The following is a 15,628-nucleotide window of genomic DNA, read 5'->3' as shown; positions in this document are numbered from 1 at the left end:
GTTGCCTGCCATCAGGTGCCACCAGCAGAGTCCCTCCTTACATCAGGTGCCCCATCAGAGGTACCTTCCTCACATCTGTGTCCATCAGCGGAGCCCCTCCTTACATTTGGGGCCCCTCTGACATCCAGACTGCGCCCTCTGACATCCGCAGACCGCCCCCCCCCCCCGACATCCACAGACCGGTCCCCCGACATCCACAGACCGGTCCCCCCGACATCCACAGACCGGCCTCCCCCGACATCCACAGACCGGCCTCCCCCGACATCCACAGACCGGCCTCCCCCGACATCCACAGACCGGCCTCCCCCGACATCCACAGACCGGCCTCCCCCGACATCCACAGACCGGCCTCCCCCGACATCCACAGACCGCCCCCCCCTACATCCACAGACTGGCCCCCACATCTCCAGACTGGCCCCCGACATCTCCTCCAGACGCGGCGCGCCGTCGTTGCCACGCGGAATGACTTCACAGACACTGGCAGCGGGGGTGGGTGGCACCGCAGCATCTGATCTCTATTGAAAACCAGCTTCTGATCTTCTTTAAAATGGCGGCCAGCGGAGACATCGTCTCTGCCAGCCGCGGACCTCTAGCGGGCGGTGGTGGCGAAAAACGGGACAAACCGAATTTCCCAGGACATTTCCCGGGACAAAATTTAATCGGGACAAATGTCCTTATCCCGGGAATGTCCCGGGAAATTTGGGACAGTTGGCAACTATGGTGTTATTCAGTGGGCTTAGTGCTGAATTTTTTGTCGCTACTTGTTAAATGTTTTTTTTCTATTTTTAGTTTTTATTCTGTGTGACAGTTTGCTTTTCTGTACAAGTACAGAATACCAGAGACTATCTTTAAAAAAAAAAATGTGATAAAAAAAATGTGATAAAAAAAAATGGAACAGGGGTCTCCAAACATTCTAAGGGCCAGTTTACTGCTCCTTCAGACTTTAAGGGGGTGGTCATTGGTGTCAAAGGGAGGAATAATGCTCAATCGTTGGTGTCAGTGGGTAGAATAGTAGCCTATCATAGGTGTTATTGGTAGTGGGAGGAATATTAACCCATCGATGGTGTCAGTGGGAGGAAATCTGCATCATCATTGGTGTCAGTGGGAGGAACACTGCCCCCAAGGGCCGGATAAAAGGCAAGCAAAGGGCTGCAGTTTGGAGACCACTGACCTATAACGTTATATTTGACGGTCACTCACCCTGACATGTCCGGCTGTCATCAAGCAGCACATAGCCATTCGGACAGCTGCAGTAGTAGGATCCGGGCTCATTGACACACTGGTGCTGACACAGGAACTCTGAAATGCTGCATTCATCCATATCTGGAATAAAGAGAAGGTATGCACAATCGCAGTCAATGCACAAATCTAATAGGCAGAAAAGTCACACTGTGAAGGCAGAGACACTTGTAGGCACAAAAACCTTTTGCCAGCATTGAAAATAAAAAATCTTTGTGGCTACGTAACATCCACTGCATTACTTAGGAATATTGTAAAGTGTATAAGAGGCAGTACACTGAGGAGTTTATATCAGTTAAACGGATTTACCAGTGCAGTTGATGCCGTCTTCATCCAGCTCATAGCCTGGTTCACATCGACACAAATATGAACCATACGTGTTAACACAGCTTTGGACACATGGATTCTGTGTGGTACATTCATCAACGTCTAGATGAACAAAATAAACAGGAAGGTATCAGTTGGAAAAAAGAAAAAAAAAAATCACCTGATTAAAAAATAGCATTGGTTACAAGAATGAAACCTAAACATCCCTTCACAAATCAATGACATTAACAACAGTGACATCACCGAGAATGCAGCCTATCCATTCACTAGAGACTGGTGACATCACTCAGAATGCAGCCTATCCATTCACTAGAGATGGGTGACATCACCGAGAATGCAGCCTATCCATTCACTAGAGACTGGTGACATCACTCAGAATGCAGCCTTTTTAATCACTAGAGAGATCACTGAGAATGCATTCTATCTATTCACTAGAGACCGGTGACATCACAGCCTACAGATTCAATAGAGAGCGGTGGCATCACTGAGAATGCAGCCTATCCATTCACAAGGGACCAATGCAGTTTATCCATTAGGGAACAATAAATATACTGAATTTCTCATGTGCTGCTCATTGTAAGCCCCCATCTGGTTTGTATTAATGCTCCACATACCTTGGCAGGACCTTCCATCTGAGTTCAGCAAAAATCCTGGGTTACACGTGCAGGAGTAAGAACCAGGCACATTGGCACAGAGCTGCTGGCAATACCCGTAGCGGCATTCATCAATGTCTAAAAATAAAAATAAAACTTTATTTAGGAGGGCGAATGTCCCCCCACAGACACAGACAGCAATAAATAAGAACCTGTATGAACCTGATGTTAGCTCCTTATTCGGCCAGCTTCTTATTCAAATGCAGAAGTTGGCTCCTTATTCGGCCAGCTTCTTATTCAGGTTGGATCTTTATTCACAAAAATTATCTACTAAACAATCATCTGCAACGTTTATAATAAAATTTTGAACTTTAACAACAATTCTCTCTCCCTAACTGCTATGTATTTAAAGGGGTAATTCTGAACAAATATTTTTTTTCTATATGAAAACCATCTTGGCTCACCCATATTCCACTTGTTTTATACTCAGTGGGCATCCTGCTATATAGGAAAGTTCAATTTGGCCCGAGCCAAGTGATATAAATCATAAAATTTGGCACCAAACGAGGTGTAGTGTCATATTTTGCTCTCCATCGTGGCATGCTGAAGTGACGTTACGAGCAGAAATTTCGCACTGCACATGCGCGATGCGTTCCAAACACCTGCGCCATACGTTCCAGAGGATTTGAGACAATGCAGTTCAGTGAAACCGTCAGATAATGTCACGGAAGTGAGGGGAGATAATCGTGATGTTAACTTTACACAGAGTGACATTAACTTGAGACAGAGCGGCTAACCGTGGATCGGGTAGGGGATTACCTCCCCTCCCTTCCGTGACATTATCTGATGGTTTCACTGGTCGGCATTGTCGCAAATCCTTTGGAACGCATGGAACAAGTATTTGGAACGCATAGCGCATGAGCAATGTGAAATTTCTGGCCGCAACGTCACTTCCAGAGCATTCTACGATGGGGAGCAAAATATGACACTACACCGTGACAGCCATGCAGTTCAATGGGAAATTTTGAATAAGAAGCCAAGCTATTTCTATTATGAAAACCATCTCGGCTCACCCAAATTCCACTTGTTTTATACTCATTGGGCATCAATTTGGCCAGAGCCAAGTGATATAAATCCTAAAATAAGGCAGCCATACATTTCAAAGGGAAATTCTGAATAAGAAGCCAAGCTATTCCTATATGAAAACCATCTTGGCTCACCCAAATTCCACTTGTTTTCTACTCATTGGGCATCCTACTATATAGGAAAGTTAAATTTGGCCCGAGCCAAGTGATATAAATCATAACAGTTGTCACCCTGACAGCCATGCAATTCAATGGGAAATTCCAAAGAAGAAGCCAAGCTATTCCTATATGAAAACCATCTTGGCTCACCCAAATTCCACTTGTTTTCTACTCATTGGGCATCCTACTATATAGAAAAGTTAAATTTGGCCCAGCCCAAGTGATATAAATCATAACAGTTGTCACCCTAACAGCCAAGCATTTCAATGGGAAATTTTGAATAAGAAGCCAAGCTATTCCTATATGAAAACCATCTTGGCTCACCCAAATTCCACTTGTTTTATACTCATTGGGCATCCTACTATATACGAAAGCTCAATTTGGCCTGAGCCAAGTGATGTAAATCATAAAAAAGATCACCCTGACAGCCTTGCAATTCAATGAGAAATTCCATCTTGGCTCACTCAACTCCCCCTCCCCCCTTTTTTTTTTACTCATTGGGCATCCTACTATATAGCAATTTGGCCTGAGCCAAGTGATATAAAGCCTAAGCCTGACAGCCATACATTTCACTGGAAGATTTTGAAAAAGAACTCAAGCTATTCCTATATGAAAACCATCTTGGCTCACCCAAATTCCACTTGTTTTATACTCATTGGGCATCCTACTATATAGGAAAGTTCAATTTGGCCCGAGCCAAGTTATATAAATCATAAAATATGGCACCAATTGTAGCACCATGACAGCCATGCATTTCAATGGGAAATTTTGAATAAGAAGCCAAAACCATCTTGGCTCATCCAAATTCCACTTGTTTTATATTCATTGGGCATCCTACTATATATAGGCAAGTTAAATTTGGCCCGAGCCAAGTTATATAAATCATAAAATATGGCACCAATGGTGGCACCACGACAGCCATGCATTTCAATGGGAAATTTTGAATAAGAAGCCAAGCTATTCCTATATGAAAACCATCTTGGATCACCCAAATTCCACTTGTTTTATACTCATTGGGCACCTTACATTCCTGGCCCACCTCACGTCAGCACACAATGGGTTAACACCTCCTCCGGAACCCCACATGACCACCTGTACCTAGCTGAATAAAAGACAGCCCCTCCCCCAACTAAGATGTTCTTCTGTTGATTGGAGTTGGTAATTTGCTGCATCCCCCCCCCCCCCCCCCCACCGAACCTAACCCTCCATGTTCAGCCTCTCATGGAGTTGGAAGACCCTGAATGTTGAAGGTAAATCCTTCTAAAAACTGGGTGCCTTTTTGTGCCAAGGCTGCGGGCAAAATGATGCTTAAACAGCACTGACATTGTACAATTGTGGTATTATAAGAGGTCTGCAATGTCATCATTGACTCTCCTTTGGGTTTTTTCCTGTCTTTTTATATGCAGTGCACCGCACTGCTCTCCTGGCTTTATTGTCAGTAAGAGTGTCTGTGAATGGTGTCACAGGGCGCAGGGAGATGGGCAGCACAGGATGGGCCAGATGCCATGCAATATGGTATAAATAGTATAAATGGTCTTGGAGGTCTGCAGTTGGGAGGGATTTTCTCCCTCTCTCTCTGCAGTCCTGCCACATAAAGGACTTACCTCAGATTCTGACTGAGTCGCCTGTCTGTCTCTGGCTGTGCTGTCCTGGCTCCCTTGCTATGCTGTGTACTAATGTGGGTTTGACAGTCTGACTGTTTTTTGTCTCAGACTCTAAGGCCCCTTTCACACGGCAACCCTGCTCGGATCCGCCTGTCCGTTTTTCAGGCGGATCCGAGCGGGCCATCCATTGACTCTTATGGGGAGATGGATGTCAGCTGAGATTTGTCCGCTGACACCCTTCTGCCATCTGATCCGCTAAAATCAGACATATGGCGATACCATCGCCATCCGTCTGGGTGGATCGGATGAGATCTGATGAAAACGGACATGCTGTTGGTTTTCGTCCGATCCCTCCATAGGAATAAGCGCTGCTCTGACAGGCCCCTCCCCGCTCAGTGATCAGAGACGGACCTATCATCCGCCGGCTCACCAGAGATCAGCGGAGAAATCTCCTGGTGAGCTGGCAGACTCCACTGAGCGGATCTACCTCATGTGAATGAGGCCTAACTGTGTCTGCTCTCTGCCATTGGGAAGTGCTCTCTGGGCTCACCTGCGGATGCTTCTAAAGTGAGTAGATGAAGGCAGATGGCTCTTAAAGAAACAGTGTACCTATTTTTTGGTGAGAGGTAATATGCTTTTCTCCATATGCTTTGTGCAAATATGAGCTTGCCACACCTGTTTATGGCACAGAAGATTAGCAAAGGTAGGAGGGGGCGACGTGGGTCATGGTTCTTAAAAGAGTGCCCAAGAAAATTATGCAAATTAAGGCGTTTTGCATTATTTTAGGAGCAGAAACCCTGAACGCTCCAAAAAACATAACACCCGCCAACGATCAAAGGATGGCGACACCGAACGGGTTTTCACATTCATTAACCACTTCCCATCCCAGCCATAGTGATATGAGATCTGCAGGAGGGATCTCTCATACTGGGTGGCCGTCATATGATGTACTGGGCATCTCGGCCGTCTGTGGCGCACGCTTGCCCCGCCGTGTCATTTGGGAGCTGATGCGCGTGCCCGGCAGCCTCGATGTCCGCAATTGCCCGTTAACAGAGCAGGACCGTGGATCTATGTGTGTAAACATACAGATCCACATCCTGTCAGGTGAGAGGAGACCGATCATGTGTTCCCAGTACAGAGGAACACCAATCGGTCTCCTCCCCTTGTGAGTCCCCTCCCCCTACAGTTAGAATCACTTCCTAGGTAACACAATTAACCCCATGATCGGTTCCCTAGTGTTAACCCCTTCTCTGCCAGTGACATTTATACAGTAATCAATGCATTTGTATAGCACTGGTCTCTGTATAAATGTGAATGGTCCCAAAATAGTGTCAAAAGTGTTCGATATGTCCTTCACAGTCACGATAAATAAAAATACTTAACATTACTAGTAAAAAAGAAAAATAATAATAAACGCCATAAAACTATCCCCTATTTTGTAGACCCTATAACTTTTGCGCAAACCAATCAATATACGCTTATTGGGATTTTTTGTTTATTTTTTACCAAAAATATGTAGAAGAATACACATCTGCCTAAACGGAGGAAAAAAATTGTTTTTAAAAATAAAATTGGGATATTTATTATAGCAAAAATTAAAAAATAGTGTTTTTTTTTTTTCAAACTTGTTGCTCTTCTTTGGTTTATAGCACAAAAAATAAAAACCACAGAGGCAATCAAATACCACCAAAATAAAGCTCTATTTGGGTACAGTGTTGCATGACCACACAATTGTCATGCAAATTGTGACAGCGCTGAAAACTGAGAATTGGCCTGGGCAGGAAGGGGGTGCAAATGCCCTGTATTGAAGTGGTTAAGCATGTGCTTAATACACTCTAAAGGAGTTGTTTCCACTTACCCTGTGAAGGGACAGGATCCAGCAAATTGGCATATGTGTTTATGCCAGCATAATAGAAAATGCCTCACCAAGCTCAGGGTGCATGTTCGGCCTGCATGCAGTCTGCAGTAGCAGAGCAATGAAATTGCACAGGTTACCTCACAACGATGTGGTTGTGCAAAAATTCTAAGCCCTATGAAGGCGGCTATAGCAGAAAGTATGCTGCAAATATCCTTGCCACAAGCAACATCCATAATGATAGAGCATAAAGCGCTCATTGATGAAGGATGACAGAGACCTCGTCAGAAGACCAATTTACAGTAACAGGTTGTCTAAGCGTTATCCAAATAGGATGGCTGATGTATGTTTATGCACTGCACTTCCAGGGTTGGATGCTGCCCTCTAGTGACTGGGGCAGCAAGTGTGTTTGCCTTTTTTTTTTTTTTATAACTGGGTTAACTTTAGAGATCATATGTATTAGAAAGTGGGCTTGTTCACATCAGAGGCAGTCCAGTGCGTTTTTATTCTGCATCAAGAACGCATGGACAGTGTCTAACTTTGATTCCAATTACCTAGTTCACACCAGTACAGCCCATTCTAGTGCAATCAACAAAAGTAGAATGTGGCATGTGATCTGGCCATCAGGCTTGCACAGAATCTATACAGTGACAGATTTTGCCTGCCAATCAGCAATAGAGTTGATGGCATTCTATTCATCACTGGAAACTATAAGATTTGACAGTTTCTGAAAAGAGTGGAACCTAGCAACTGACTGTTGGTTGATGTGTTTGATAGACCTAGTACAAGCGCTGGCGCACTCAGGTTACTGCTATGAGAGCATTGTGGTTACGGCCACTGGAGGGCAGGCAGAACTTCTACACAAGCGAATAAAGGTAAGACTTATGATATCAGTGAGTTTTACAACTGCTCTTCTGACTTCGTAGTCTATTGCCTGTATTCCCTGCCATCAACTCTATGTGGGCCGTACAATTCGCCCACTTAGACAAAGGTTTGGAGAACATCGCAGAAAGATTGAGGAAGGCAAGGACAAACATAGGGTTCCTCGCCAATTCTCTAAGTGTCAAAAAGGTTCCACTGAGGGTCTAAAAGTATGGGTTTTAGAACAAATGCCCAAAAACCTGTGTAGCGCCAGCTCCTGAAGTGCACGCGCTATGTGTTTTTTTTTCATTTAACATTCCTGGAACCACAGTTTGGTTTTAGGTTTAATTACACCAAATTATGGTCTCAGTACCAGTCTAGCTGGATTGCACTGTGTTCTACTTGGCTATAGGTGGCGCTGTCATCACTGGCAGGTGTGAGAATGCAGTTCAGCTGAGTGCATTGAGTGCCATTCTTCTCGGAACCAACTCAGTGGCCGTGTCATCCTGCTGTGCATTCTGGGAGAGGGTACTTAAGGTACTGACATCACGTGCTTCGGGGTTCCGGTCCAGAAATGCTTTCTGCCTGTTTGGTCCTGGTCCTCCTGACCAGCCCCCAGGGCTCTCATTGCCTGGGGTGCGGATCCATCCAATTCCGAGTCTAGGGGCTGGCTAGCCCAAGGAAATGTAATTAGGAGGATTCGGAGGTGGTCCGGTGCCATCTTCTGTGGAGAGGCCCAGCAACTGAAGAAGCAACCCAGGGAGGACTCTTCGGGAGAAGGCCATGCGGAAGGCTGGCTTCTCAGAACGAGCCTGAAGGCTTAGGTGAAAGAGACCAAGCGAATCTACACTCATACCGTATCGTGGAACCGGCTGCAAGATACTGGTACCATATGAGGGTTCTCTAAGTTTGTCTACCTCCTTCAGTTTATTCAAGTGTTCTACAACAAGTCTGTGGCAGAGACTTTGCTTTGTCTGAGTACTCTATCGGCTGCTAGGCCTAGTGAGAGAAGGTCTACCCGGTAGCAGTGAGAATCCAGTTGTGAATGGCTATTCTCTGGATTTCTAAAGAGACTTCCTATTTGACTAAGTTTCAAGAGTACCTGAGCTTTGTACCTAAAACCCTCCAACCCTCATTGAGAGACTGTGTGTTGTCTACTCTTTTTTGCATAATAAAAATCCTTGAATTGGATCCAGTGTCAGCTTCTGCAATCCTTTGGGCCATCAACCTCGGGAAACCCCTAGACATATACAAGGTGAAGAAGGTAACGGTAAGCCCAATAAAATCAGCAGCCCCTTCGGGGGTCAGTGCTACACCTGTCTGATGCAGAGAAGTTTTATAATCTCTGTTCGCATGAAACCTTTTGGATATATTCCCTTGAGACCTTGTCGCCTGGGGGAATTAATGAGATTCTTGAGCTTTCCATGATTTTATAAAATATTTAGCCATGTAGAGTAATAATGGTAGCGGTCTGTATGAGACGGTTCTCGTGTGCATACATATCAAAATATGTATACATTTATATATATATATATATATATATATATAAACACACACACACACACACACACACACACACACATTATATATATATATATATATATATACATACACACACACACACACACACACATATATATATATATATATACATATATATACATACATATATACACATACACAAAATCTTCCTTTCTGATTTTTTTTTCACATGTTTTTAAATCAAATAAATATGATTATTTTTATAGTTTTTTTACATAAATGTGTGGGTTTGCGATGGCTGCTGGGGTCTGGCGGGGTGGTTGCTGGTCGATTGATTTCATTAATTGATCTGTTTATTTTACTTTGTTTCATCAGATCACTATCTCATCTTTCCCTATGGAGAGTTTGAGAATAGTGCGGTGGGTCTGTGCGCTGGCGCCTATCCAGTCAGTCAACTGTGGCCGTCTTAAGTCTAATTTGTTTTTATATGAAATTACATTTTCCCCTATTCAGGCGTCCATCCAGTGTGTATGTATGTGAGAGTGCTATACATTGTCCCCACCGGATGACGCCTAACGTCAGCACTTATAAGGCCTGTAGTAGCCTTGGTTCTCTATGTTTGAGGAAGGTGCGCGCCTGTGGCTTACAGAGCGCATGCGCCGAAACATCGTTGCATCATCAGTGACCTCACTGAGCTGGGCTTCTGCTGCTTACAGCTGACTGAGAGTCGAGCTTCACTCTCAGCTCCAGTGGTCTGCATTATAACTTCCTGCTGGACGTATATAACACAGAGCTAGCACCACGCTGGGAGATGCCACTAACGGAGGATCTATAGTGCTGAACTTATTTTAACCACAATGTAAGTGAACATATACTTTTGTGTATTAATAAAACCTGATCTATCCTGACCTGTGGCGCTTCTTTCTGTTTGTTTTTACATATATTTGGAGCTGGCTTCTGGCTTCCCCTGGAAAAGCTGGCCCTGGAGCATGGATTGTCGGTTTGCTTACACAAAGTTTTTTTTTACTTTTAACCTATAAATATTGTTTCCAATCAATATAGCCCATAGACTGATTTAAAATGGACATTCTGAGTTTTTATCTCATTCAGCAACAGCGCTACAAACCCCTGTTTTTTGTTACATGGGGGACACAGGCTGCACGGTGGGCACAGGCTGCATTTGCGAGCATGTATATAGTTGTTAATATTTTTATAACTTAATTGCATAAAACATTAATGTGTCATTTCATGAGATAATTTATGAGAGCAGGTTTAGGGGCGGGGGCAGGGTAGGGGTTGGACGGGGCAACTGGTGGCGAGTAACCCTTGAGGCCTGGCTAGTAGCTCAGGACTTAAAATTTTGAGCCCTGGGGATACCACATCTATCCCCAAAGTTCAATGTTAAAGTGGTATCCAATTTCCAGAAAAACTGGGAAGTAGTCCCTCTGAGTTTTCACACGAGAGTCACTAAGTGCACAGCAGGGCGACTTCAGTTTTCTTATACATGATCGAATTACTAACAGTGTCTCTTTTCATTTATTCTCTACCGCCCTATATTAGCTTTGGTATATCCCGTTGTGTGCTGACATGAGGTGGGCCAGGAAAACAAAAAAAGAATTATCAAATACTTACTGTAATTTTCCTTTCCTGGCCCATCCACATCAGCACAGGACTCCCTCTCTAGTGGCCTGTCTCAGGCTAAGTTATCGTAGGGACCATCTTGGACCGCATCTGCAGGGCAGGGCTGGCCGTAACACCAGACAAATGTCAGGTGGGAATGGCTGAGGTGCAGTACTTGGGTCACAGAGTGGGGGGGGGCGGGGGGGGGGGTGAAACCCAAACCTGCAAAAGTTCAAGCCATCCATGACTGGCCTACCCCATCAGACCAAAAAACAAATAATTTTCTTGGCACAGCAAGTTATTATTGCAAATTTGTCCCCTATTTCAGCACAGTGGGCGAAACCTCTGACCAACGTCACCCGGAATAACAGCCCTAGGATGATAAACTGGCTTACAACTTTACCATTCAATATCTGTATGGGAGCCAACACCAAAATGCTCATGGGTTATCCCGACAGCAGGACCCCCGGTAGGTGAGAATACTTCCCACAAGTGCCTCCAAGGAGACCTTCTGAGGTCCCCTTAACAGCACTTGTAAAATAAAAGTGAAGGGGCTGTAACGGTCTCTGCCGCCCCCTCCTTGCTTCCCCAGCATGGGATTCCACACTAGCCACTCACCCCATTGCCTTCCCCGGTGCCCACATGTAGAACTCAGTGCTGGGCGCCAGGGAGCTGCCCCCTGCTGTGTCAGCATCCTCTTCTAAATGGCTAGGTGCTGGGAAGTCTGCCTCCCCAACACACCTGCATGTGGATTTGTTGCCACATGCAGGCTACCTGCCTGTCGCCGCGGGTACAGCACAGTCCCGCTCTTCTCGCGCCCGCTAGGGGGACAAAGATTGCGCTACCTGTGTGGGTCAAGAGCGAAGGAGGGGGGCTTGTTACTGTGGCAACCCAACGCCAGATAGGGAGGTTGCCTAGACAACAGCACATGCCCCAGCTCTGGAGATTAATACCGGAGTGGGGCTCCAGAGATCAGAGACCCCATCCCGGCTTCTGCTCTCTCCCTCTCTTCCCTGCCAGCCTGTGCGGTCCTGGGCTACAGCCAGAGACTCCAGATCACCCCCCACTGTCCTCCCCTGCAGACTCCACCCTGTGTGAGGATTAACCCTGTGCCTGCCAACCCTGCGGTGTGCCATTATGTGAGCGGATTAACCCTGTGCCTGCCAACCCTGCATACTCCATCCTGCGAGCGGATTAACCCTGTGCCTGCGAGTGTTGTGAGTAGAGTGACTCTTTGCTTATCAGAACTCTGCCATTGTGTGCCCAGAACAGTGTACAGATTACCCTTTATATGTCAGAACTCTACCAACCCTGCAGTGTGCCCTGGTCTGTGTACGGACTACCCCTACCTGCCAGAACTCTGGTATTCATCCTGTTTGTCAAGCCTGTTGCAGATTACCCTTTACCAGCTGGAACTCTGTTAACCCTGCTGTGCATGTGCCCCTACGTTGCTGACTCTTGCATTTGCCTGTCTGTAATTCCTGCTACCTGGCTGTGTGCCAACCTCTCTACCGTTCAATAAAAGCTTTGTGGGTGCTCCTACTCCCTTGTGCGTGTTTTGTGCCACCTACACCTTTATCACACTGTGTATTTCTGCCTCCTTGTAAGGTCCTGTGTGAGCTACAGTGAGGGGAAAAAAGGATCCCCTGCTGATTTTGTTTGTAGACTGACAAAAAAATGATCAGTCTATCATTTTAATGGTAGGTTTATTTTAACAGTGAGAGACAGAAGAGCAACAAAAAGATCCAGAAAATTTCATTTCAAAAGAGTAATAAATTGATTTGCATTTTAATGAGTGAAATACGTATTTGATCCCCTATCAGAAAGATTTCTGGATCCCAAGTGTCTTCTATAAAGTTAACAAGCTGAGATTAAGAGCACTCTCTTAAAGGGAGTGCTCCTAATCTCCGCTTGTTACCTGTATAAAAGACACTGTAGCACTTACCCCCGAAGGAGCGGCTGAATTTATTGGGCTTACCGTTACCTTCTTCACCTCGTATGCGTCTAGGGGTTTCCCTAGGTAGATGGCCCAAAAACTGCAGAGACTGACAGATCCACTTAAAGGGATTTTTATTTGCAAAAACAACAGTTAACAACACAGTCTCTCAACATAGGATCGGATGAGTTTAGATGAAAAGTCCAGGTACTCTTATCGACAAATTCAGTATGAAACAGTTTCTCAATTTGAATAAATCCAGAGAATAGCCATTCTCAACTGGATCCTGACCCTAATTGGATAGTCCTTCTCCCACCAGGCCTAGCAGCCAACAGGGTGCTTGAGTCAGGAATAGGTCTCTGCCACAGACTTTGCTATAGAAAACGTGAGGGAAACTGGAAAGCTTGTAGAACACTCGTGTGGTACCAGTATCTTGCAGCCAGTCTGGCGATACCGCATGCGATTGGATTCACTTAGGTCCTTCAGCTTGTCCAGGCTCTTGTTGAGAGGCCTCCCTTGGATAACTTCACAGTTGCTGGGCCTCTTCACTAACCGAGACAGCACCGGACAACCTATGAATCCTCCTTTCAGTTTCCTCGTCTCGGGCTAGCCAGCCCCGAGATGTAAAATAGGGTGGATCCACACCCCAGGCCATGGATGTCCTGGGGGCTGGTCAGGAGTACCAGGACCATGCAGTCAGAACATACTTCTGAACCGGAACCCAAAAGCACGTGACAACCGCACCTTAAGTACCCCCTCCCAGAATGCACAGCAAGAGCGACACTCCCACTGGGCAGGTTCCCAAAAAAAGTAACCTTAATGCACCCAACTAGGCTGTGTTTCAATGCCTGCCAAAGGTGACAGCACCACCTATGGCCAGGCAGAACACCCTGTAGTTCAGTCAGACTGATGCGGAGGTCAAAAATTTAGAACAATTAGACCCAAACCAAACTACGGTTTTGAGGGTAAAATTAAATTGCAAAACATATAGCGTGTGCTCTTCAGGAGCCAGCACTACAACACCTTTCTACAGAATCAATCAGATACCAATCTCTCCACCATGAACAAGACCAAAGAGCTGTCCAAAGATGTCAGGGACAAGATTGTAGACCTACACAAGGCTGGAATGGGCTACAAGACCATCGCCAAGCAGCTTGGTGAGAGGATGACAACAGTTGGTGCGATTATTCGCACGTGGAAGAAACACAAAATAACTGTCAATCTCCCTCGATCTGGGGCTCCATGCAAGATCTCACCTCGTGAAGTTTCAAGGATCATGAGAACGGTGAGGAATCAGCCCAGAACTACATGGGAAAATCTTGTCAATGATCTCAAAGCAGCTGGGACCATAGTCAAGAAGAAAACAATTGGTAACACACTATGCCATGAAGGACTGAAATACTGCAGCACCCGCAAGGTCCCCCTGCTCAAGAAAGCTCATGTACAGGCCCATCTGAAGTATGCTAATGAACATCTGAATGATTCAGAGGAGAACTGGGTGAAAGTGTTGTGGTCAGATGAGACCAAAATTGAGCTCTTTGGGATGAATGCTGTCCATGACTGCAGGAACACCATCCCCACCATCAAACATGGAGGTGGAAACATTATACTTTGGGGATGTTTTTCTGCTAAGGGGACAAGACAACTTCACAGCATCAAAAGGGACGATGGATGGGGCCATGTACCGTCAAATCTTGGGGAAGAACCTCATTCCCTCTGCCAGGGCATTGAGAATGGGTGGTTGATGGTACTCCAGCATGACAATGACCCAAAACACACAGCCATGGCAACAAAGGTATGGCTCAAGAAGCAGCACATTAAGGTCCTGGAGTGGCCTAGCCAGTCTCCAGACCTTAATCCCATAGAAAATATGCGGAGGGAGCTAAAGGTTTGAGTTACCAAATGTCAGCCTCAAAACCTTAATGACTTGGAGAGGCTCTGCAAAGAGAAGTGAGACAAAATCCCTCCTGAGATGTGTGAGAACCTGGTGGTCAACTACAAGAAACGTCTGACCTCTGTGATTGCCAACAAGTACTAACAAATATTGTGTGAAGGGGTCAAATACTTATTTCACTCATTAAAATGCAAATCAATTTATAACTTTTTTGAAATGCTTTTTTGGATTTTTTGGTTGTTGTTGTCTCTCTCACTGCTAAAATATGCTAAAGCATGAAACCGAAGAGCAGAGGCATGATGGGACTCATAGTTCTGCAACAGCTGGAGGGCCACAGGTTGAGCACCCAAGCTTGCCTTTAGTTATACTTTGAGTTTCATGCTTACAAGCATTAGACAACTGGTGCGCCAGTAAAAAATAGTGCATTGTAGTCTTTGTTTCTTATCAGTATTTAGGCCTCATGCACACTGGAAGTTTTTACAGCTGCTGTTTTTAGCTTCAGACACACTTTTTCTACAGTCACTCTCCAGCATCCTATGTGTCCATGCGCGCACACACAGGCTCTTATCAACTGTTTTTGGCTGGGGTGGGTGGGGTGTTTTTACAACTATGAGCTTAAAATTGAAACTTGTGCATACGTAATGCATGCTCAGCCCCAATAAATGGACTTTAGACCAGTGCCAATGCTTGCATCTCAGACCTCAGATCAGCCCCAATGCGTGCACCTCAGATCAGCCCCAATGCGTGCACCTCAGACCTCAGATCAGCCCCAATGTGTGCACCTCAGATCAGCCCCAATGCGTGCACCTCAGATCAGCCCCAATGCGTGCACCTCAGATCAGCCCCAATGCGTGCACCTCAGATCAGCCCCAATGCGTGCATCTCAGACCTCAGATCAGCCCCAATGCGTGCATCTCAGACCTCAGATCAGCCCCAATGCGTGCATCTCAGACCTCAGATCAGCCCCAATGCG

The 15,628-nt window shown here is 45.6% G+C and overlaps 1 protein-coding gene across 1 annotated transcript in view; it reads right to left on the bottom strand.

Annotated features, from left to right (window-relative positions):
• FBLN5 (fibulin 5) overlaps positions 1-15,628 on the bottom strand; it is a 156,334-nt gene that overhangs the window by 44,322 nt on the left and 96,384 nt on the right. Inside the window, exons 6-8 of the mRNA XM_077466752.1 lie at positions 2,181-2,297; positions 1,549-1,668; positions 1,201-1,323 (exon numbers count right to left, since the gene is read on the bottom strand). Coding sequence (XP_077322878.1) covers positions 1,201-1,323; positions 1,549-1,668; positions 2,181-2,297 — 360 coding nt within the window. The remainder of the gene's footprint in view (positions 1-1,200; positions 1,324-1,548; positions 1,669-2,180; positions 2,298-15,628) is intronic.

The sequence above is a fragment of the Lithobates pipiens genome, unplaced genomic scaffold, assembly GCF_037356315.1.
Source record: "Lithobates pipiens isolate NorthernLeopardFrog02 unplaced genomic scaffold, aLitPip1_a1.2 Scaffold_37, whole genome shotgun sequence".
In the NCBI taxonomy this organism is placed as follows: domain Eukaryota; kingdom Metazoa; phylum Chordata; class Amphibia; order Anura; family Ranidae; genus Lithobates; species Lithobates pipiens.
Note: the sequence above shows the minus strand (reverse complement) of the source record. Positions and strands in the feature narration are given on the sequence as shown.